This window comes from Oncorhynchus mykiss, chromosome 6, assembly GCF_013265735.2.
Source record: "Oncorhynchus mykiss isolate Arlee chromosome 6, USDA_OmykA_1.1, whole genome shotgun sequence".
NCBI lineage: Eukaryota > Metazoa > Chordata > Actinopteri > Salmoniformes > Salmonidae > Oncorhynchus > Oncorhynchus mykiss.
In genome coordinates this window covers 41,055,222-41,081,022 of record NC_048570.1, presented here as the reverse complement: position 1 = coordinate 41,081,022, position 25,801 = coordinate 41,055,222, and the positions used below count along the sequence as shown (strand labels likewise).

Here is a 25,801-nt window from a genome sequence, read left to right as displayed (position 1 = left end):
TTGGTAGGTGTTGTCATGGTGCCATTGGACGGAAAGCTTTTTCAGACAGTCAAATCAAATCAAATTTTATTTGTCACATACACATGGTTAGCAGATGTTAATGTGAGTGTAGCGAAATGCTTGTGCTTCTAGTTCCGACAACGCCTAGGTCACTCCAGAGATTGTGTGTGTGTGTGTGTGTGTGTGTGTGTGTGTGTGTGTCCACGTGTTTTTGTTTTACTATCATTGTGGGTACCAGAAGTCCTCACAAGGATACTGAATAAGGACAAGTGGGTACATTTTGCCTGTCCCCACGAGGAAAAAAGCTATTTTAGGCTTAGGGGTTAGGTTTAGCGTTACAATTAGGTTTATGGTTAGAATTAAAGTCAGGGTTAGGGGTTACGGTTAAGTTTAGCGTTGGGAGTTAGGGTTAGGTATAGTGTTAGAGTTTGGGGTTAAGTTTAGGCTCATGGTTAGTTTAAGGGTTAAGGTTAGGGTTAGATTTAGGGTTAGGGAAAAAAGGATTTTGGATGGGAATCAATTCTTTGGTCCCCAAAAGGATAGCAATACAAAACTGTGTGTGTGTGTGTGTGCGCGTGTGTATTAGGCTACTGCGGGCAGGATTGCTTTATAAAATAGCCTGTGTGTGTGTGTGTCGCTGGTTGGCCATCAACACTAACGGCTTGGTAGCTGAGCAGGTGATGTCTCCTGTAAGAGAGGGTCAAACAGGGGTTGTGTGGACTGTGTGTGTGTGACAATCACATCCCATCCCTGCCACAGAGAATAGTTTAAAATACATTGTGTGTTCTTCATGTCTTAACACCCATGTTGGAAAGAGAACATCTTTACATTGCGCCTCCTATTGTATCACCTTCTTCTACAGAAGAAGACAATCAGATATACTTCTCCTGAGTCTTCATGCCCAGTTCCTTCCGCAACAGCCTCCTTTGTGACTTCCAGTAACGGGTTCTCTGGGCACCATTTTGTGTCATCTGAGCATCATTCCCCAGCAGATGAGATGAAGTCAAGCGTATCCCTGCCCGCCATTTGGGATTCGGGGTCTGTCATCGCCTCTTCACTGATCCTTACCCTGATCTATCGCTCTCTTTCTTCCTATTTCTATGTGTATCCCATCCTCTCTAGATGAGGCTCTCTCCTCTCGGCTGTTTTCCTCTCCTCTTTGAACACACACATGTACACACATTCCCTGGATCGGTCTCATCTACTGGTCTATCTAATCATTGGACAAGTCAATGAGCAGAGCAGGCTATTGTCTCTCTGCCGTGTGCTTTACATTGGAACAGGCCTCTTCACACAGCGCTCTGGGCAGCGCTCCGAGCAGCGCTCTGAGCATTTATTCCCTTTTACAAAGACAACAGAATGTGGGGCATTAGGAAAAAGCAGTCTCCCAAGTCCTCTTATCGTTCTAGCACATAAAAGAGACAGTCTAATAGCAATGGAAAAGAGATGGAGATCTATCCCTCTAGGCCACAGCTATATTTCATTCTCTTTTTTTCCATTTCCCTTCTTCTCCGTCTTAGGTTTTGATGTTCTCCGCTCATCAGATGTGATGTATATGCACTGGCAAAACCATCTCCCTTAACTTCCTCCTCTCTTTCGCATTATCTCTTGTATTGTGTGTGACACCGTTGGCTCGTCAGCTGAATGTAAACGTGTGTGGGAGGAGAGCGGATCTCCAAATGGTGTCTTGCTCACATCAGTTCACACGGAGCCGATGAAGGAGGGATGAAGGAGGGATGAAGGAGAGATGAAGGAGGGATGAAGGAGGGATGAAGGAGGGATGAAGGGGAGATGAAGGAGGGATGAAGGAGGAATGAAGGAGGGATGAAGGAGGGATGAAGGGGAGAGGAAGGAGGGATGAAGGAGGGATGAAGGAGGGATGAAGGAGGGATGAGAGAAAATAAAAAAAGCAGTGTCTTAACATGGCGAGCATGGCAGAGGCAGTCAGTGACACATTAATGAAGCTTGGCTACCCTCCCTCGCCTGTTCGGTTGCTCACTCACCCCTTTTCACTCCCCCTCTCGCTCTCAAATACACACACACAGGGCCCTGCTGAAATCCAAATGTTTTTATCATCATCTTTGTGGGTGGAGTCGAGTCAGGGCTATCCACACCAACCACTTAACTCACACTACAGATCAAACGTGATGAGCTTGATGAAAGTGGCAGAATACACTCCACGTGGGAGCCTCTCTTTGCCATCTGTAAGCTATTTGCCACCCACACAAACAGAAAATAATAAAGTGCACGGAAGAGAAAATACGCAGTGCTCTCTGTCCCAATACTGGGGATTACCATCAATTTACCTCTTTATCTCTCTAACCACTGATATGAAAGGATAGAGTTTCATAATGCGTCTTCATCTATCAAGCCCTTTCATAACTGTGAAAATGATAGAAAGCCGACAAGGAAAGGGAACCTCTTTGCCGTGGTTTAGTGTTAAAGATGCATTCGTTGGGTTTTCATTGTTCGTAAACGACGAAGGGAAGATTTAGCTGCACTGCATTCCTTCTGGCAGCTATCCATTCTTTGGGCTTGATGAGGACCCCTCTGCCCTTAGAGCCCACGCCGTCCATGCCAGATCCGGTTTATTTTGGATTACCATACAGGGGAGGGGCAAATTATTGTTCTTGTCAGGCACTAACATCAACACCTGCTATTCTGGTTCCCATCAAGCCCAAGCCCCAGCCATCCATCCATCCATCCACCCAGGCTGATGCCTTTGAAAGGCAGAGGCACTGAAAGGATGCCCCAGAACAGAGGACCAGGTTGGGTTACTCCTCAGAGCGATGTCCCCTGGCTGTTAACGACTGGTCCCCTCAGTACACTGCATAATGCAGGTGCATTAAGGCAAATGGAATGAACCAGAATCCAATTACGCAAGAACAAACAGGTGCGCTCAGGGTGGATTAAATGAGATATTGTTTCAATCTCAGCCACGCCGCAATTGTAATGTTATCTGGAAAACACATTTCCTTTGGCTTACTTACAATATGAAACATAACAATGGATACAAAATGGCAACATTATGTGTTTGGAAAGGGAGGGAAATTAAGTTTGTTCGTGAGTTACCTTATTGGATATTATTATGCAACATTATTAGCATTTTTACGAGGTAGTTTCAGTATGTAGCTGAAAAAAATAGTAAAAGCTGTGAGTTAATGAAGCCAGTCAGAGGATTTGGCAATTATTTTCCATCTGTTTTTTCCCTAAATTCAAAGTCATTTGGGGGCTTTCACGGCCAGTGAACCATAGTCCAGTTTTGATACTTCCAACTCCTCATCATTTCAGATTAGCAAGCACAATGCGGATGATAGGCTTAGAAATCATATAATTATTATTTTGGACAATATTGGAGAGATTAGACAAGGCAATAACGCAATAATTTCAAATGATTGCTTTTATGGTTAGTAATAATGATGGATTACATCTATATAGCTCTTCTTGTCATTATGTCTACTGCAAAGTGCTGTATGATCATACATTCCATCCACCACCTACAGCAGGGTTCCCCAACTGGTGGCCTGCAGTCTGAATTTGGCCCATGGGTGGTTTTATTTGGCCCCCTAAGTTTATTGAGCAGAAAAGAAAACTCAATATTGGACATAAAATACTGTAAAACACCAGGAAATCAGCTACAAGTGATTTTAATTTTGAAAATCTGTTCCCAAGTATTCCCACGCATAATAGAGACGCTTGATCGTAATAGCAACACTGCTTGTATTCGCTAAAAAGGCTAAAAAGATAGCGCCGGCAGAGATGGTCGCTTCGCTTCGGGTTCTTAGGAAACTATGCAGTATTTTGTTTTTTTATGTATTATTTCTTACATTGTTACCCCAGGAAATTTTAAGTCTTATTACATACTGCCAGGAAGAACTATTGGATATAAGAGTAACGTCAACTTACCAACATTACGACCAGGAATATGACTTTCCCGAATCGGATCCTCTGATTGGACCACCAGCCAGGACAATGGATCAGATCCCAGTAGGCAACACAAAACAATAGCGCCACAGAAGGGGCAGACGGAGCGGTCTTCTGGTCAGGCTCCGTAGACGGGCATATCGCTCACCGCTCCCGAGTATACTACTCGCCAATGTCCAGTCTCTTGACAACAAGGTAGACATAATTCGAGCAAGGGTTGCCTTCCAGAGAGACATCAGAGATTGTAGCATTCTCTGTTTCACAGAAACACGGCTCACTCAGGATATGTTATCGGAGCCGGTAAAGCCACCCAGTTTCTTCACGCATCGCACGGACAGAAACAAACATCTCTCTGGTAATAAGAAGAGCGGGGGGTGTATGCCTTATGATTAACGAGTCGTGGTGTGATCATAACAACATACAGGAACTCAAGTCCTTTTGTTCACCTGACCTAGAATTCCTTACAATCAAATGCTGACTGCATTATCTACCAAGAGAATTCTCTTGGATTATAAATCACAGAAATGTATATCCCCCCTCCCCCAAGCAGACACCTTGACTGCCCTGAAAGAACTTCATTGGACTCCATGTAAACCATATATCCTGAGGCTACATTTATTGTAGCTGGGGATTTTAACAAAGCTAATCTGAAAACAAGGCTCCCTAAATGTTATCAGCATATCGAATGCGTGACTCGGGCTGGCAGCATTCTGAATCATTGCTACTCTTACTTCCGCGATGCAAACAAAGTCCTCCCTCGCCCTCCCAGACAAATTAAACAACTTCTTTGCTCGCTTTGAGGACTATACAGGGCCACTGACACAGCCCGCTACCAAAACCTGCAGGCTCTCCTTCACCGCGGCCAACGTGAGTAAAACATTTAAACGTGTTAACCCTCGCAAGGCTGCCGGCCCAGACGGCATCCCTAGCCGCGTTCTCAGAGCAAGCACAGACCAGCTGGCTGGTGTGTTAACGGACATATTCAATCAATCCCAATCCCAGTCTGCTGTTCCTACATGCTTCAAGAGGGCCACCATTGTTCCTTTTCCCAAGAAGGATAAGGTAACTGAGTTAAACGACTATCGCCCCGCAGTACTCACTTCCGTCATCATTTTTTTAAATGTTATTTATTTCACCTTTATTTAACCAGGTAGGATAGTTGAGAACAAGTTCTCATTTACATCTGCGACCTGGCCAAGATAAAGCAAAGCAGCGCGACAGCAACAACACAGAGTTACACATGGAATAACAAACATACAGTCAATAATACAATAGAAAAAGTCTATATACAATGTGTGCAAATGAGGTAGGACAAGGGAGGTAAGGCAATAAATAGGCCATAGTGGTGAAATAATTACAATATAGAAATTAAACACTGGAGTAATGGATGTGCATAAGATGAGTGTGCAAGTAGATATACTGGGGTGCAAAGAAGCAAAATAAATAACAGTATGGGGATGAGGTAGTTGGATGGGCTATTTACAGATGAGCTGTGTACAGCTGCAGTGATATGTGACCTGCTCTGAGAGCTGGTGCTTAAAGCTAGTGAGGGAGATATTAGTCTCCAGCTTCAGTGATTTTTGCAGTTCGCTCCAGTCATTGGCAGCAGAGAACTGGAAGGAGAGGCGGAATTGGCTATGGGGGTGACCAGTGAAATATACCTGCTGGAGCACGTGCTACAGGTGGGTGCTGCTATGGTGACCTGAGATAGTGAGCTGAGATAAGGCGGGGATTTACTTAGCAAAGACTTATAGATGATCTGGAGCCAGTGGGTTTGGCGACGAATATGAAGGGAGGGCCAGCCAACGAGAGCATCAGGTCGCAGTGGTGGGTGGTATATGGGGCTTTGGTGACAAAACAGATGGCACTGTGATAGACTGCATCAAACTTGCTGAGTAGAGTGTTGGAGGCTATTTTGTAAATGACATCGCCAAAGTCAAGGATCTTCCTTTGAAAAGGGGGATGACTGCGGCAGCTTTCCAATCTTTGGGGATCTCAGATGATACGAAAGAGAAGTTGAACAGGCTAGTAATAGGGGTTGCAACAATTGAGGCGGATAATTTTAGAAGAGAGAGGGTCCAGATTGTCTAGCCCGACTGATTTGTAGGGGTCCAGATTTTGTAGTTCTTTCAGAACATCAGCTATCTGGATTTGGGTGAAGGAGAAATGGGGGAGGCTTGGGCAAGTTGCTGTAGGGGGCGCAGGGCTGTTGACCAGGGTAAGGGTAGCCAGGTGGAAAGCATGGCCAGCTGTAGATAAATGCTTACTGAAATTCTCAATTATCGCAGATTTATCAGTGGTGACAGTGTTACCTAGCTTCAGTGCAGTGGACAGTTTGGAGGAGGTGCTCTTATTCTCCATGGACTTTACATTGTCCCAGAACGTTTCGGAGTTTGTGCTACAGGATGCACATTTCTGTTAGCATTTGCTTTCCTAACTGCCTATGTATATTGGTTCCTAACTTCCCTGAAAAGTTGCATATCTCGGGGCTATTCAATGCTAATGCAGTACGCCACAGGATGTTTTTGTGCTGGTCAAGGGCAGTCAGGTCAGGAGTGAACCTGCGCTATATCTGTTCCTGGTTCTACATTTTACATTTTTAAAATGGGGCGTGCTTATTTAAGATGGTGAGGATAGCACTTTTAAAGAATAACCAGGCATCCTCTACTGACGGAATGAGGCCAAATAAAGTGCTTTGAAGAGACTAGTCAAGGATCATATCACCTCCACCCTACCTGACACCCAAGACCCATTCCAATTTGCTTACCTCATAGTCATTGTATCATTTCAAATCCAAAGTGTTGGAGTCCAGAGCCAAAACATCCAAAAATATGCCACTGTCCCAATACTTTTGGAGCTCACTGTAGCATGCACCCAGATACCCTTGCACGCATTCACATGCACGCACATGCATCAACAAGCCGCACAGCAGTCTGCGTTTCTTTCATGAATGAAACAATAGAAGAAGAAAAAACTACGACTAAGAACAACAACTGCAGTGCTGTTGGCCACACAACCTGTGGGTGGGGAAATTGAGGAGATGGCCCCGGGAGAGGACCATTAACCAGATGTTGCTATAGTCCAATCACAATAGGCGGTACTGAAGGATGGATGGAGGATGAGGGTCAGAGGAGAGAGGGGAGGAGGCCGTGGAAAGCATATAAAGCCTTTCGCTATTTCCTCACATCTTTCAACCGGTGCCAAATATGAACCCAATTCATCCCTCATGCTACTGGCTCAGAGATGCAAGAGAAAGTGAGAGGGACGCAGTGAGAGATAGAGGACGTTGTTCTTGATTCTGGTGACTTTTTCATCTTTTTTATATATATGTGGAAAAACTGTCATTGTCTAGTACGTGATTCCTAGTTTGTCCTCGTTTCTCTTATTTCCAGGCTTTTCACAGCATTAGCGAAGCGCCATTACTCTTTCCCAGGGACAAAAGCGATAATTACATTATTGGTGGTCAAACGCTAGTTTGTTGATTAGAGCCTTTTCCCCCTTATCTTCCTCCCTCCTTTCTTCCTTCAACAAGTGTTCCATTACTTACCTCACTCCTTTGATTAGCTAAGTCTGGCCAGCCAGGCAGACAGCTCGCTGGACAACTGTTTCCAGTTAATTTTTTAAATGGGGGGCCTCAGAACCATGAGGATTCTGATGGCTGGGTCATTAGTGGCTGTGTTCTGTGACTGGAACCTTAGCGGCAGCCAATAGAGACGCCCCCCCAGGGGAGCAGTTGGGTGGCGGCCATTCTCTGGTAGTGTTTGAGGGAGGGAGGGAGTGTAACGTGCTGTCTGGAGGGCAGGCACACTGGGCTAGCCGCCATGGAGAGGAACAGTGACACACAGGGATGGGAAATGACCCAGAATTACAGAGGAGAGGAGAGGAGAGAAAGTAACCCATCTATCTAAATTATAATAATGCATTTGAGTCCAAGCGGTTGACTGTGGTTTCTGTCACACTATTTCATGTTGTTGAGTCATTTCTGAGAGCTGATGACAGGAATGATTTTTCACATGAATGGGTAGAGCCTGAGTTATTATCATGTCTGTACCCAGGTTTCCTACTCACCCATAGGAATGGAAATGCAGAGGCCCTCTGTGACTATTATGCATCCTCCTTCAGCCTAAAAACATATACCTATTGTGTACATATATACCATCCATTCCTGCTGCCGCAGAATAGTGCCTCTGTATGACTTGCATTATAGGGTACATGATACTATACCACAAGCACGACAGAACGGCTATGCCTTGCGTCTTGAATCACGTGTGTGCAAGACAATCCTTTTGAAAATGAACATCAAAACGATGTTCTTAGGTTGGCTTACCACTTACTGTAACGATCCAGCTGTGTATCTTGTTGCACTTTATAGATTATGCCGTACTGTAGTGTTTTGACATTTGCGAGCACGGCTGATGTTTTTTGACCATGGCCTACCTGGTTTTTGTCAGGTCAATCAGACAGATCTGTTCTGTTTCTAACTCCGCACCTGAGAACTCATTTCATCCTTGTTCACGGGACATAGTAGTGACGGATCATGTTTTCTGTCACTGTGTAGTCCACGAAGGCAATACGAGCAACATAACTCATAGCAGACAACTGCTTGATGACACCAGCTAGTTTCCCATTCGTCACACATCGCATCGACTCACAGACACTTTTTTTCCCCTTCTCTCAACCCTCGCTCTTCTGATATTGGATTTGGGCCCTTCTGAGATTAAAATCGCTCCACAGATTCTCTATATTAGAAAAAGATGCTGCTTTCAGCGTTCCCTGATCTGCAGGGTTCACTTAAGCCGCCAATGCTGGCTGACTTCTGACCTAGGAAGCGCTCCCCTTGCCCTTGCCCTTCCCCATCCCTTCCTTAGCAGCGTCTGTCAGAGTGGCCGACACGCCACAGCCGTAACTCAATCACAGCTAATCCAGTATTCTGCTGAATTGCTTGCAGATGTGAGTAACATTAAATGGCTTCCTGCAGGCAGTGCATTTTGCATACTCACTCTCTCACTCTCGCACTCACACCCACTCTCACTCACACCCACTCTCACTCATTTATAGAAAGAAAGGAAGCATGGGAAGAAGAAAAAACGTTTTGGCCCATGCTGTTACGACTGACTCTAGCCCTCTGTTTCTCTCTACCTCTCTCTCCCTCTACGACTTGATAGACAATTCAGCTCCTCTAAAAAGAGAGCTGCGGCTGGCAACGAAAAATGAAGAATCATGGTCTCGATTTGGGTTTATTCCCCGCGACCTGCTAGCTTTGATTAAGCCGTTTGTGTTGTTGAAGCACCTGACAGCAGAACTCTGTCTCCTCTTTATAATTGTATCACAGATGCAACAAATCAAGCCCTCGCCCGCACCGAACCCAAAGGTCGAAAACACCATTAGCGGGCGTTTCTCCGTCAGAATATAATTTAACATCTTAATCTTCATCTACGGACCAGATAGTGAATCAATCAATGGTCTGCGGGCATTTCTTTCCCAGCCCATCTCCCTCAGCTCCTTGAGTTACTGAAAGAACAATTCATTATGAGACTCAGTGTAAATCACGGTGGTTGCTTTGAGTTCCTCTCTCCATTGCAATTAATATAATACGCATTTTTGAAGAAGGATAATGCCAAAATTCAATTACATGATTATTTACTTTCAAATTCCTTTGCAATTCCTCAACACGAATGCCCCAAAATAAGCACGACATCACCACATTACTTCCCCAGCCATATGTATTGTCCATATTTCCAATCCCAAACCACACAGTATATCATGTCATTTTTCTTCAACATTATACCAACCACAATATACAGAGCTATCCTGCCAGACACACTCACATGCCCCCATCCCCCACCAGTCTTGTTAAACAGCCACTGGGTTTTCTTCTCCCGCAATCATCTGTCTGGTCTGCTATGCTCTGCATGTTTTTGAATGCAAATGAGGGGTTTTCTAGAGCCTCCTGTAGTGTGGTTATTACCCCCCCCCCCCCCCCCCCCACACACACACACACACACACACAGTGCCCTCCCTGTCAGAAAGCGGAACCTGTCCAATCAACAGGTTCTCAATGGCATCCACTGCTGTGTTCAACAAAAACACAACCATTCACCGCTGTCCTTTTGGGAAGAGTCATGTTGAAGAATGTTTAACAATATCACTCTCACTTGTCTGCTTCTTTCATGCTAGACAATATCCCCTCGGCAACATCCACAAAACAATTTCTCCAGATTTGGAAGCAAGCTAAGCGAACGTTGACTGAAAACACATCATTCTAAAACGACGTGCTAAATCGTATACTGTAGAGTTGAATATATATATATATGTATACGGGTAGTTACGGTATGCCTGACCTCTGTGATGGCAGTAGGTGTTGTATGGAAATCTGAAAGTAAGACAGATGTGTAACAAATTGTTCACACTGATGCTGGTGATACAATGGTGATTTTGATGATGATGTAAGCTACTCATGAAGCAAATGAATTTCAGAAGCAGCTGAGGATCATAACGGCTATGCTTCTGCTGCTGCTGATGCTGCTAACGAGGATCAGGAGGAGGATGAGAGCTATGATGAAGGTGTTGCTGGTGCTGGTGACGTTGCGGTCAATCTGGGGCCTTTGTGAGTAAACATGCCCCAGAAAAGAGTATTACTATAATACAGATGTAATTTTTTTCCCCTTCCGCTGTTCTCTCTTCACTATACTCTATCCAATCAACAAACACCCCCCCCCCTATGTCTTACAGATGTTCAATCTGGACACAAAAGCATTGGGAAATCACATGTCGGCAGAGCTCATGGTGGATGACTTTAATATCCGCAGCAGTGGCCAGAGAGGCGACACGCTGGAATCACTCAGAGAGCAATGAAGCCGCAGGCATCGAAAGCAATATGACATTGTATAGCAGAATGGATGTGTTCTATGGGTAGCCTATCAGTTGGAGTGTAATTTAAGATAGCACTCTGGACCGGTATCTTTTCAGCGGGATGAGAAAAAAACGGTTGGAAATAAAACGTACAGGGGGAAGTGTCTAACCCTAAACCTCATCTAACTCCAACCGTGGCGATTTCCCTTCCCTTCCCTCTCCCTTCCGATCAAGTCAAATTGTATTTGTCGCGTGCTTTCGTAAACAACAGCTGTAGACTAACGGCGAAATGCTTACTTTTACAGCCCCTTCCCAACAACGCAGAGAGATAGAGTCGAAAAAGAATGACACAAGGAAATGAATACGCAATGAGTAGCGACGTGCCATTTCTACTGTGATTCTCAGCTCTATCAGGGCTGACAAGGCAAGCAGTCTGTAACAGAAAACTCTACTAAGAAGCTTTTGACCTGCTGCCATGAGGCTTAATAGCACCGTCATAGAACAGGCATATGAGACATAAATACCATATATAGTCATGGCAGCTGGTGTTAGCTCATGACAACTGGCCATACACAGGCAGTTAGTTATTTAGGTAAGGGTTTTGGCTAGCGGCGGGCCTAGCCAATTAGCTGAATTAAACGTTGGTTAGTGTCATGCTGACAATGGCCAACATTCAAGAATTTGGGAGGTTTTTGTAATGCAACCCCTCCATCTCGACTGCTTCGGAAAGGGAAAGAAAGAAACAGGTGGAGATAATAAAGGAGAGAGAGAGAGAGAGAGAGAGAGAGAGAGAGAGAGAGAGCGAGAGAGAGAGAGAGAGAGAGAGAGAGAGAGAGTCCCTGGTTGGCTGTCAGGTTAACTGCCTCCATCATAAATGGTGATGATGGATAAAACAGACTTGTGTGTAGATCTACCAATAATATCCCACTGATATCCCCTGCCCGTTTCAACACTCCAGGCAGGGGTCATGTTTCATGGGGAAAGATGTCTGGGATTGTTTGGCAGCTTGTCCTTAACTGTCAGAAATGATACCGTACCAAAAAATGCAGATGGAGGATCTTAATTTGAGCCAGTTCGCTACGGCAGGAAAAGAATCCTGCAGCAACAGGAAATGTGAATTATACTGTAATTAATGGGCATTTTGTAAAGGGGCTGAGACGTTTTTCGCAAGGGAAAACCATGTCTGACATGTCAAAGTGGAAATGACAAACTTCAGAATCCTTTTTAAACCTCAAATACACCTCAATAATACACTACAAGTTTAAAATGTCCTGCATAGCAATGAAGGCCTACCCCGGGCGATGCTGGGGCAATTGTGCGCCACCCTATGGGATTCCCAATCACGGCCGGATGTGATAAAGCCTGGAATCGAACCAGGGAATGTTGTGATGCCGCTTGCACTGAGATGAAGTATATTAGACCGCTGCGCCACCGATACCATTTGAAAGGAAACATTTTGAAGTTGGTGAAAATGTGAAATGAATGTAGGAGACTATAACACATTAGATCTGGTAAAAGATAATACAAACAAAAAAAACATGCTTTTTTTATCATCTTTGAAAGAGAAAGGACATACTTTCAGATAGGAGTCTAGGTGTAATTTAGATTCTGGCCACCAGAAGGCAGCAGTGTTCGTGCAAAGTTTCAGACTGATCCAATGAAGAATTACATTACTGCACAATATTTTGTATCAAGTCTGCCAGGAGTTTGCCCAAATGTGCCGAATTGGTCAATTTATACATTTTCAAGTATATTACTATAGAGAACATACAAAAATGCTATGGTAATAAAAAATATAAGTTTACACACTCCATGGAATGTCATACATGATAGGGTTCCGGTGGCATGCATTGAAACACGTGGCCTTATCGTGGCTTTCTTTAGCAAATTACTATGAGTTAACAGACTTATTTCCTAAAACTTTTCAATACTAAGCATCATATTAAGGTGTTGGACATTAAATGTGTGACAGTAAATAACTAGCAGGTCTATTTTGCTTCAGCAGCTAGAATTTGTCTGTCCACAATTCACTTGCGGGAACAAGGTGGCTCATAACACCAGACATCAGAAAGAGCTGGCCGCTACTATACGAGAGATTGTTTTGGAGGAGATTGTATCTGCACCCGACTTACAATTAAAACCGGTAAATGAATCATTGGCAGTGCTCGCTGCTGAAGTGGATACCCATTCAACTAACGTGGAAAGTCTGGAGAAGACAGCCAATGCGACAGAGGTACAACTCCATGACCTGGAAACAGAGCAAGCTAAGTTGGAAGGGATAATCAAACTCCTAAAAGAGAAAACAGAATCACTCGAAACTCATTCCTGTAAATTCTATGTGCAGGTCACAAGACATGAAATTAGTGTGGAAGTGGGCAACCCAACTCCCTTCATGAGTGATCTTTTCCATGAACTGTTTGAGCAGGAGGAGCTGGATCCCATACCGCTGATTAACATTGCGTACCACACGGGTCAACTCCGCAATGGTTCTCGTTGTATGATTGTACGGATCCACAGGTTCGAAGTCGAGCGGCGAAATGTTCGCAATCACACAGCCGAGCTTATGGCTATGATGCTGGCCTAAGCATAAGACAATGATGAGGACACCCCCCCCCCATGTTTGGCAACAAGGAACAATATTATATTATTGCTGAGCATTGAACTTGTTTTAATTATATTGCCTATGGTCCAGAACACTTGAACAGTGATGACACCATGGCAAATAATGAACAATGGACAATAGACACGGAGTGTTCAAAACATTAGGAACACCTTCCTAATATTGAGTGGCACCCCCTTTTGCCCTCTGAACAGTCTTAATTCGTCAAGGGGAATAGACTCTAGCAGGTGTCGAAAGCGTTCCACAGGGATGCTGGCCTATGTTGAATCCAATGCTTCCCACAGTTGTGTCAAGTTGGCTGGATGTCCTTTGGGTGGTGAACTATTCTTGATACAAACGGGAAACTGTTGAATGTGAAAAACCCAGCAGCATTGCAGTTCTTTACGCACTCAACCCGGTGCGCCTGGCACCTACTACCATACCCTGTTCAAAGGCACTTAAATTTTTTTGTCTTGCCCATTCACCCTCTGAATGACACACATACATAATCCATGTCTCAATTGTCTTTAAAAATCCTGAGGAAGACTTTAGCTTGACATCGAAACATCAGTCACCTGTCCACATCCTGTACAAATGGATTAAATAAATAGTTGCTTTTTTTTTTGGAGTGCGCCAACTCCTTTTAACCTTGAATTAGTCCTTTTGGAAGTGTTTCTTGGTAAGCCCTTCTCACGCTTAAAAATCCTTCTTTAACCTGTCTCCTTCCCCTCATCTACACTGATTGATTGTGGATTCAACAACGTGACATCAATAAGGGATCATAGCTTTCACCTGGATTCACCTGGTCAGTCTGTCATGGAAAAAGTTCCTAATGTTTTGTACACTCAGTGTACGGAGGTGTCATGTGTACTGAGTCTGGTCTCTTGCGTGGCTACAGCCCACATCGGTAGCTCTGTGTTGTTTGCAGTTTCTGGTGTTTTGTGGTGGGAAACCGAGCGGGTCGAGCGTAAGACGTCAACCCTGTTATCCGTTGATAGACAGTTTTGCGATGTTTTATGACGTATTCATGTTCTGTGCGACACTCCCTGTCGCACACAACAAGCTTCCACCCCCCCTCTCACAAGGGGTTTTATGGCTCATTTAAGATATTCCTGTTTGTCAATTTAACCTCTTGAGATATTCCTCTAAAAAAAAAATTTTAAACGTCTTGAGATGGGGAAATGAAGTATGAAGTTGAACATGTGCTCTTTATGACAGAATGCAAACATTTGGTGAAAGTCAACTTCTTAAAAAGGCCACCGAATTGGTGGAACGACCCAGAAGTTCTGGAGGAAAAAGTAGAAGTGATCTTCTACATACGCTAAGTAGCATATTCTAACCTCACACCTTGGTTGATCCACACAGTACGATCTCAAACAGGACACACACACAAACAATACACTGAAGTAAAATCTCAGTACATCAATAGACATATTGGTGTCAGAGTACGCGGTTTAGGAGACAGTGTGTGGAGGTGGTATTTGGCAGTGCAGTGAATCAGTGAGTCCAACTACAAGCATATTTCAGCAGCAGCAAAGTGATACTTTCAGCCCAACTCCATCACCCAGCTTTGCTAAAAAAAAACTGATTTCCCTGGGGTGGCAGCCTCAGACGAACTCACACACACACACACACACACACACACACACACACACACACACACACACACACACACACACACACACACACACACACACACACACACACACACACACACACACACACACACACACCTCTCCACAGCCATGACACATGAAACCCCAGCACCTCTGGGCTGTTTAACCTCACATCGTAATATGAAGAGTAACCCCTCACTGCCATTCTTTACGAAGCATGGGATACTATTCAGCAGGGAACACTTCTAATGTTCAAATTTGTCTTAATCAGTCTCCCAGAGGATTCCGTTCCCTTTTCTTTTTTTTTTTAGGGAAGAACATTCTAGGAGCAATGTGTTCTAAATGAAAAGCTGCAGTGAAATGTGAGTCTACAAGTGTCTCCTCTAATCGCAAGGTTGTAAAAACACGGGGTGAGGAGTCAAGGCTGTTAGAGGCTGTTTTCTATCAAACACACACCACAGTTCCTGTAATATGGGGTTAGGGCTCTGTGTCCTGTGTAACAGGCAGAAAATGAGCTGAGATAGACGATATATTCCACAAAGGCCCATAGTGAAGTGGATCAGTCCAGTAAAGAGTTCTAGAGAGTAATGTGTTGTTTTTTTTTTATGACAGCTTTGCCAAGACTTCCTAACAAACCAGACCCAATTTGAAGTATCATATTCTTCTAATATAAACTTGGATGTGAAATGGTTGTTCTTCTGAGACGGCTTAATACAATTCTAAACACGTTAAGGGCTGCATCCGCCCTCCCCTCCGACATCAGTCTTACTTCAACTGTAACGCGTAATGGTACAACATGTGACATTACTCTCTAGTACTCTCACACACAGATGCAGGATCGTAATTTGATCCCTCTTCTGTTGCTGAGAATTTTCCTGCACGGCAGGAAATGCAAACTTGCAGTGTATTCGAGGTGTAAAAAAAAAGCTTAAAAAGTGAGTAATTTCCACTTAAAAATGTCAGACTGGATTTGCCCTAACGAAAAATGCATCAACCCATTCATTATAAAAACATTCATTATAATTCAAACAATTCACATTTCCTGTTGCTGCAGGATTCTATTCCTGATGGAGCAAAACGCCTAAAATGAAGGTCCTACATATGTATATGGTGATATACGTTAGTACTCACAGATGTAGTAGTACTCTCTGCCTGGTCTGAACTCGAAGCCCAGAGAGAAGGGGGTGAAGAGCTGGAACTTTTCGGAGAACTTGAGCGGCCCGTTGGGGGAGTGAGGCCTGTTACACTCCCAGCGTTTGAAGCCCTTGGCGGTGTGGTCACACGTACTGTAGCCGTCGTAGTTGACCATGTAGAGGACGTAGCGCTCCGTCCTCTCCTCCGGCACCGTGTCTTCATAGTGGGGACAGAACACGTCCAGGTAGTCGTTTATACACACGTCAATGTGGTAGTCTCCACGGTGGAACCTGATTGGGACAGAAACCAAGGACGAGAGCGTTAGTGTTTGGAAGACTAGTGAAGGGCTTCAACCACAGTTAGAATGGAAGATTAAAATCAGCCATCGTTTCATTTGAACGAACGGAATGAATTCGTGGATTACTCATTAACAGTCGGACACTATTGAAAGTGCCTCAAAAAGTTCCAGAAGCTCAAAGAACCTGTCCGTTTAGGGTCCAAATGAGAATGTATGTTTGGCTGCCTTTACACACGGTCAATCACAAACACAAAGTACATTACATAATAAGAACATGTTTTTTTTTTTTAACAAGGAAGTGACTTTGCTCGAGACAGTAATAGAGATTGATTGTGGTTCTTTAAAAGTAGAGTTAACATTCACGGTCCTAAACACGTTTCTGCAGTACACAGTGTGCTGGTCACAGAAGTCAATGTGACTAGGTGAGCTCACTCCCACTCCCACTTCCACTTCAGTTCATATCAACAAGATCACCGGAGAGTACTAGAACATCCTCCATTGTAAAACACACGGACACACACACACACACACACACACACAAAAACATAAACATGACAGTCCTGTTAACATTTTCTCCATGTTTTGTGTTGATGAATTTGTTTAGATATGACATGTTTTATGAGCACTGGCTGGATCTCAACATTCTTTAGATATCCGTCACGTGGCTTCAGTGAACGAGGAGGTTTGTCTTTGAATCCATCTGAGCAACACATATTTACCACTTCTCCCCGGCGTGGTGATTCGCACACTGAAAAGTCCTACTTGGACAACAACTCTCTCTTTCGGATGCCAGAAAGTTCTACCGGAAGAAAAAAAAAAGAAGACAAAAAATATATCTTTGAAAACAGAGTGAAGGAAAAACTCAGACCGAGGGTTCCAGAGAGAAAATGATTAGTGGAGATGTGAGAGAGTTGAAGCAGGAAATGTCAAACGATACCAAAATACAGCGTGTGTTTTTTTCCCCCCAGAAGGCTGTGCAGAGAGGCATGTTTATAACTCCACTGATCCACAACAGACTACAGAAGGCCATGAGGTTCTAATGCCCTCATCTGATACACACACACACACACACACACGCTAAGTTCTGGATTCCTTATTGATTTGTCCACAAACCCCTGTCCTGAGGTTCCATTGAATCTAGCCTTAACATCCTACAAGGAAAGCAATTTGTGTGGGTGTGTTTAGTTCTGGGGTGGGTATGGGGCAAGCGGACTCTAACCTCAGGGCACCGAACCCAACTTAACCCCTGAAAACAGAGTTTCATTCTCCTCCTCGCCTTTGATACGTCTGGATTTTTAATTGGGAATCAGTCTTTGTCTGGCAAGAGGAGAGACCTGACAAGAACTTTTAATTGAAAACCCTCTCATCCTTGTTCACGGGACGTAGACATCACTTAGAACACTCTGCGCTCCCTCTCTTCTAGGCTTTATCCTCTGCCCCTCTCATCTCTCCCTCTCCCCAAACTCTCTCCCTCTGACAGAGTAGAGAGTCGGCCAAAGTAAGCAGACTGCTGATGATGTTATGATGATAAAGGTGGCCCGGGCTGCATTAATAATCACACTGACGAGGACGACGCACGCACGCACGCACGCACGCACGCACGCACGCACGCACGCACGCACGCACGCACGCACGCACGCACGCACGCACGCACGCACGCACGCACGCACACACACACACACACACACACACACACACACACACACACACACACACACACACACACACACACACACACACACACACACACACACACACACACACACACACACACACACACACACACAGCTGCTTCACTACTCCCCAGTCATTAGGGGAGGGAGAGGGGGAGAATAGCCTTTGATAGTCCTTCTCGCTTTGTGGAGTATCACATTCTATATGGAAGCCTTCACTAACACAATGTTACTAGTGGAGATTGGGCTAGCTTGGGGACTCTGACTGACACCATCTGTTTGGTGTGTGTGCACCCGTGTGTGGGGTATGTAACGTGTGTACAGTTGGAACGTTTGTGTGACGTTTATGCTAGCGTCTAATGGGGTTTTCCTGTGTTTACTCATTAGAATAAATAGCTGAGTAAGACTGTTTACCTTTAGGGCAGGCAGCATCTCATGTGTAACATCTCATTTAAAATATGTCACTGAAACCCACAGGTAGAGCAAGGCATCTCCTCTGGTTTAAATGTCACTGATTTAATCATCACAACACACGCTTCGACTGCTCAACCTCTCTGCTGTGTGTGTACATGTGCTTGTTTGTGTGTACACGCACCATGGTTTCCATGCACTCCACCAAACTGCTGTGTGTGTGTGTGTGTGTGTGTGTGTGTGTGTGTGTGTGTGTGTGTGTGTGTGTGTGTGTGTGTGTGAGAGAGAGAGATGGATCAACTGTCTCCCCCCATTCCTTGGTTCTGCTGTAGAGACAATGGTCTGGACTGCAAATTAACCAGAGGATGTTTGGGTGACTGAGCAGGACACACACACCTCCCTGCTATCAGTTCAAAAGGTGGTCTGGCACTGGGACAGAAGAGAGGGGGGCCAATAGTAGCAGATACAACAGAGTGAGTGAGTGAGTGAGTGAAAGCTAGTTTCCTCAGTCAATCTATACACACAACCTACTAGTTCAACATCTTAGAGACAGATTGTTTTACCTCTGTGTCAAACGTCTTCTCTAAACGTCAGGTTAATTAAAAGTAGAATAGAAAATATTGTTCATGTTTTTTCATGGTCCTAATGTCTTCGTGTTTATCAATACGCGATTGACTGTGGGGTTTTATAAACAATGCTGTAATTCACCGGGAAAATAGTTATTCAACACAGAACGGTCTTCAAAACACACCAGCCTCTCACATACAAGGTGTAAGTACCACGTAAATAAATCAAGCAGAAAAGTATGTATCGTAGTCATCGTAAAAAGCTAAATACAACTGATGTGTCAGTTGAAAAGGTCTAAGGCGATAGAATACTGCTGGAGTGCAGTGGAGGTCGATGGAGAGGCTGGTGATGAGTGGAGGAAGCTACACTGTACATACCACTGCTACACGCAAACATAACACAATGTAAATTACAGCTCTAAGGAGGCACTCCCTGTGTGTGTGTGTGTGTGTGTGTGTGTGTGTGTGTGTGTGTGTGTGTGTGTGTGTGTGTGTGTGTGTGTGTGTGTGTGTGTGTGTGTGTGTACTAATAACCTGAAAATCTTCTAACACTATACACCAAATTGAATCGGCAGAAGAGAAACACACACTCCAAGAATAATTCTCCCCTGTCGAGTGTTTGAGTTGAGAGTCCTTAACCCCCGACACACACCTTGTAACTGCCCCTAATACTCTCTTACTCCGAGCCATCCCGGGCACACACTTCCCCTCTGACACCCTCCACCTCTAACGACGGGTAGAACACTTTTCCAGTCTGGTGAGTAGAGTCCTTGATGCCCTGGTAATTTAGCAGGGTAATTAAAAACCGCCAGTGGATGGCAGGCTAATTGTCAAACCATGATAATTGCATGTCTTTGTTATGCTACAGCTGTTGCCAGAGAGCTCCAGGTCACAACACAGTCCTGGGGTAGAAATGGTCTCGTAAGCACCCTGTGTGTGTGTGTGTGTGTGTGTGTGTGTGTGTGTGTGTGTGTGTGTGTGTGTGTGTGTGTGTGTGTGTGTGTGTGTGTGTGTGTGTGTGTTAGGTGTTTAAACCTTTTGTTACCAGCTGATTACACCGTTCAAACACATCCCCTCGGCAGGGCCAAAAACTATCCTTGCTCCTTCCTACAAACACACTCAGAGTCAGGAGAGTTGGAACAGTGGAGTGCATGCAGAGTAAGGTACCGTACCACACCAGTCCCTGATTGGCTTATTTCCATTTCAATTACACAGTCCAGTGACATCGCTCACACACACCGCACCCAATGAGCTCCCATCAGCCTCCGCTCAAGAGCTCAGCGCAGCCGCCGGAGAGACAGAGCAAGGACGACAGACCGAGAAAAGGAAGGAGGAAGAGAAACAAAGGGTGCAGAGAGAAGAAGAGAAAGAGAGAGTGTCATTCCAACCACTTTTAAGACTTGTATAGAAAGAGAAATCATACAGTGGAACGGACAGACGTAGGAGAGAAAAGAGACAGCGAGAGAGAGCGGAGAGAGAGAGAGAGATGAGACAGAGAGAGAGAGAGAGAGAGAGAGAGAGAGAGAGAGAGAGAGTAGAGAGAAGAGAGAAGAGAGGAGAGGAAAGAGAGAGAGGAAAAGGGAAAATAGTTTTTCATTACATCTTCCTCTCCCACCAGCCCCCATGCCCCCCTCTCTCCGTCCCACCCTATCTACATCGCTATTGATCCCTCCCTCCCTCCCTCTCCACCTGCCCAGACCGGCAGAAGCTCATCTGCTGTTATAGGATTGATTAAAAAAACAATGGTGTAAGAAAGAGAGAAGGATAGGGGGATAGCAAGTGGTGAGAGCAGAGGGAAAAGAAAGAAAGACTTGTAAAGGAAGGCGGGAAGAGGAGGGAAACCAATTACCAAGGCAGAATGGTGTGGCTGGTAAAGGCTGTATCGTTCTCATGTAAAGGATTTTTAAAAATCTATAGCAAACCTACCGCACAGACACACAGTCTTCCCACACTTTACATCTTCAAAATGATGCATTTATTAAAGCATAGAATTACCCCTACGGCATATTACTGTATGCATGACAAGGCAATTTAATACTGAGCAAAGCCTGAAAAGCCACTCAGACATACACTGCCGTTCAAAAGTTTGGGGTCACTTAGAAATGTCCTTGTTTTCCATGAAAAGATATATGAAATTAGTTGCAAAATGAATAGGAAATATAGTTAAGACGTTGACAAGGTTATAAATAATGATGTTTAATTGAAATAATTATTGTGTCCTTCAAACTTTGCTTTCGTCAAAGAATCCTCCATTTGCAGCAATTACAGCCTTGCAGACCTTTGACATTCTAGTTGTCAATTTGTTGAGGTAATCTGAAGAGGTTTCACCCCATGCTTCCTGAAGCACCTCCCACAAGTTGGATTGGCTTGATGGGCACTTCTTACGTACCATACGGTCAAGCTGCTCCCACAACAGTTCAATAGGGTTGACATCCGGTGACTGTGCTGGCCACTCCATTATAAACAGAATACCAGCTGACTGCTTCTTCCCTAAATAGTTATTGCATAGTTTGAAGCTGTGCTTTGGGTCATTGTCCTGTTGTAGGAGGACATTGGCTCCAAATAAGCACCGTCCACAGGGTTTGGTGTTGCAAAATGGAGTGATAGCCTTCCTTCTTCAAGATCCCTTTTACCCTGTACAAATCTCCCACTTAACCACCACCAAAGCACCCCCAGACCATCACATTGCCTCCACCATGCTTGACAGATGACGTCAAGCACTCCTCCAGCATCTTTTCATTGTTTCTGAGTCTTACGAATTTTCTTCTTTGTGATCCAAACACTTAAAATTTACATTAATCTGTCCATAACACATTTTTCCAATCTTCCTCTGTCCAGTGTCTGTGTTCTTTTGCCCATCTTAATCTTTTCTTTTTAATGGCCAGTTTGAGATAGGGCTTTTTCTTTGCAACTCTGCCTAGAAGGCCAGTATCCCGGAGTCGCCTCTTCACTGTTGACGTTGAGACTGGTGTTTTGTGGGTACTATTTAATGAAGCTGCCAGTTGAGGACTTGTGAGGCGTCTCTTTCTCAAACTAGACACTCTAAAGTACTTGTCCTCTTGCTCAGTTGTGCACCGTGGCCTCCCACTCCTCTTTCTATTCTGGTTAGAGACAGTTTACGCTGTTCTGTGAAGGGAGTAGTACACAGCATTGTACGAGATCTTCAGTTTCCTGGCAATTTCTCGCATGGAATAGCCTTCATTTCTCAGAACAAGAATAGACTGACAAGTTTCAGAAGAAAGTTATTTGTTTCTGGCCATTTTGAGCCTGTAATCGAACCCACAAATGCTGATGCTCCAGATACTCAACTAATCTAAAGAAGGCCAGTTTTATTGCTTCTTTAATCAGAAGAACAGTTTTCAGCTGTGCTAACATAATTGCAAAAGGCTTTTCTAATGATGAACTAGCCTTTTAAAATGATACACTTTGATTAGCTAACACAATGTGCCATTGGAACACAGGAGTGACGGTTGCTGACAATGGGCCTCTGTACGCCTATGTAGATATTCCATTTAAAAAACCAGTCATTTCCAGCTACAATAGTCATTTACAACATTAACAATGTCTACACTGTATTTCTGATCAATTTGATGTTATTTTAATAGACAAAATGTTTTCTTTTCTTTCCAAAACGAGGACATTTCTAAGTGACCCCAAACTTTTGAACGGTAGTGTACACACAAACATAAACACCGTTTTACATTTGTCTACAAGGTTGTAGAGTGTAAAATCAGTAGATGGTGATAGGTGCTGACGTCATCCACAGATTCCTATGGAAAACTCCCGATGGAGCATGAAGCCGGAAATATTTGAAGTGCGCCACTTTTCTGAATGGGCCTGAATGGAACCAAGAGTCGCTGAGAATCCTGGTGAAAGTGGCCGTAACTAGCAAAGGATCCAGCCAGGTCATCCGTGATACAAGTCAGTATTTGACGTCCATGCATTTCTGAGGACGTCGAGAGATGACACGGAAGATGGCCACTAGGGGCAATGGTGAGCCGTTACCTTTAAGTAGGCAAACATCTGCCTCCGCTGCCAAAGGCGGCATGTTCGAATCCAGCGATAGAACGTTGTTATTTAGATTTTTCTTTTAAACCTATCCCAAACCTTAACTAGGTCAGAGTTCATGCCTAACTTTAAGATTTCAGAGTTAATGCCTAAACTTAACCTTAACATAACGTTTGGAACCCCTTTGAAATTTGACGTTTTGAGAAACATGGATGAACGTCTAATTCTAAACGCGAGACCGTGAGAGCTAGTTGAAGGACCATGGTCGATGTAGTCATTTTCATCCTGCCAGAGAGAGTCAACCTGGAGCCTCCTCGTAGCCTGCAGGCCCGTGATTGGTTTGTGTCAGTACCTGGTCCTGTGTGACGACAAATGTAGCAGTCAGAATGCATCACTATTTCATTAAATATCTTGAACTTTAAAATCATTTGCTGTAGGGATCGAACTTGATCATAATAAACACATTTTAGAGGCCAAAACGGGCATCACATATTTTGGGGGGGACCATTCTGGCGATCGTAATTTACATAGTCTTTCTGGGGCAAACGCTTGGTTGCTGCACAGTAGCCAACCAGCAGAGCTCGTGACACTGGAGGCCTGGTAAAGGTACACACACAATATAATATATACACACACACACACACGCTCATAGCCCCAGATGAGTGCTCCAGCCGCTGGCAGGTACACAGAGCTGACAGGTGCATTTGTTTCAGGCCAGGTTGTGTGTGTGTGTGTGTGTGTGTGTGTGTGTGTGTGTGTGTGTGTGTGTGTGTAAAGGAAGTGCGCTGCTAGCTTCCTTACACTCTATTTTCTCATTTCGCTCTCTGCTGGGATCCTAAATCTTAGCCAAGATGGATTCTGCTGCTATACTTTACTGATGAATTGTAGAGGAGACTTTATACACACCATTAACTAGGACTAGTTTGCCTTGTAAGTGTGTGTACATTCGTACCTGTGTGTTTTTGTGTATGCACATGTGTTATACTTGTTGACTTGAATCCACATTGAATGTGTTTAGCCGGGAGCAGCTCTGACCCGGCCCAAAGCACACATAACTAGGCAACACCAGTTAGAGCAGCTCTGACCCAGCCCACAGCCCACATAACTAGGCAACACCAGTTAGAGCAGCTCTGACCCAGCACACATAACTAGGCAACACCAGTTAGAGCAGCTCTGACCCAGCACACATAACTAGGAAACACCAGTTATAGCAGCTCTGACCCAGCACACATAACTAGGAAACACCAGTTAGAGCAGCTCTGACCCAGCACACATAACTAGGCAACACCAGTTAGAGCAGCTCTGACCCAGCCCACAGCCCACATAACTAGGCAACACCAGTTAGAGCAGCTCTGACCCAGCACACATAACTAGGCAACACCAGTTAGAGCAGCTCTGACCCAGCCCACATAACTAGGCAACACCAGTTAGAGCAGCTCTGACCCAGCACACATAACTAGGCAACACCAGTTAGAGCAGCTCTGACCCATGACACATAACTAGGAAACACCAGTTAGAGCAGCTCTGACCCAGCACACATAACTAGGCAACACCAGTTAGAGCAGCTCCGACCCAGCACACATAACTAGGCAACACCAGTTAGAGCAGCGACCCAGCCCACAGCACACATAACTAGGCAACACCTGCCCGTCCAGCATCACTACTCTGGACGGTTCTGACTTAGAATATGTGAACAACTACAAATACCTAGGTGTCTGGATAGACTGTAAAATTGGAAGCAGTCTATCACAGTGCCATCTGTTTTGTCACCAAAGCCCCATATACTACCCACCACTGCGACCTGTATGCTGTCATTGGCTGGCCCTCGCTTCATACTCGTCGCTAAACCCACTGGCTCCAGGTCATCTACAAGTCTCTGCTAGGTAAAGCCCAGCCTTATCTCAGCTCACTTGTCACTTGTCATTTATTGCCTTACCTCTCTTATCCTACCTCATTTGCACATGATGTACATAGATTTTTCTACTGTATTATTGATTGTATGTTTGTTTATTCCATGTTTAACTCTGTGTTGTTGTATGTGTCGAACTGCTTTGCTTCATCTTGGTCAGGTCGCAGTTGCAAATGAGAATGTGTTCTCAACTAGCCTACCTGGTTAAATAAAGGTTAAATAATTTATTTTTTAAAACACCAGTTAGAGCAGCTCTGACCCAGCCCACAGCACACATAACTAGGCAACTCCAGTTAGTGCAGTTGGCTAATTACACGTGTGCTTTCGGTTGGAAAAGTGGATTGGAGTCGGAACTAGAGAATGAAGGGGGGGGGGGGGGGTTAGGCAAGTGTGAAAAGAGGAAAGACAGTCAGTCAGTTAAGCTGTTTCATTATCAAATGCATTGGCAGAATTGATAGCATTAGCCATGAAGCCCCACATGGATTTGGATGCGAACAAGTGTACGACACGAGTCAAAAGCAAAGCAGAGTCCGCCAAACATTCCCACACTGCTTTGGAAACTTTCCCCCAGCGCTGCTCTGACTGTCAGTGCTGCTCTGACTCAGTGTGATGTCACTGGAGCATGTGACAGGTCCATTTATGATGTGATTGACAGCTACATTCCCTGCTGTCTAACTGGCCTATTGATTGACAGGGAGAGAGGGGAAATCAGACATATAGAGTTACCATATTACCTGAGCTGGGGTTGTTTTACACACACACACACACACACACACACACACACACACACACACACACACACACACACACA

The 25,801-nt window shown here is 44.5% G+C and overlaps 1 protein-coding gene across 2 annotated transcripts in view; it reads right to left on the bottom strand.

Annotated features, from left to right (window-relative positions):
- efna5b (ephrin-A5b) overlaps nucleotides 1-25,801 on the bottom strand; it is a 109,070-nt gene that overhangs the window by 3,426 nt on the left and 79,843 nt on the right. For both annotated transcript variants that reach the window (XM_036980124.1, XM_036980123.1), the window contains exon 2: nucleotides 16,123-16,415. In XM_036980124.1, coding sequence (XP_036836019.1) covers nucleotides 16,123-16,415 — 293 coding nt within the window. The remainder of the gene's footprint in view (nucleotides 1-16,122; nucleotides 16,416-25,801) is intronic.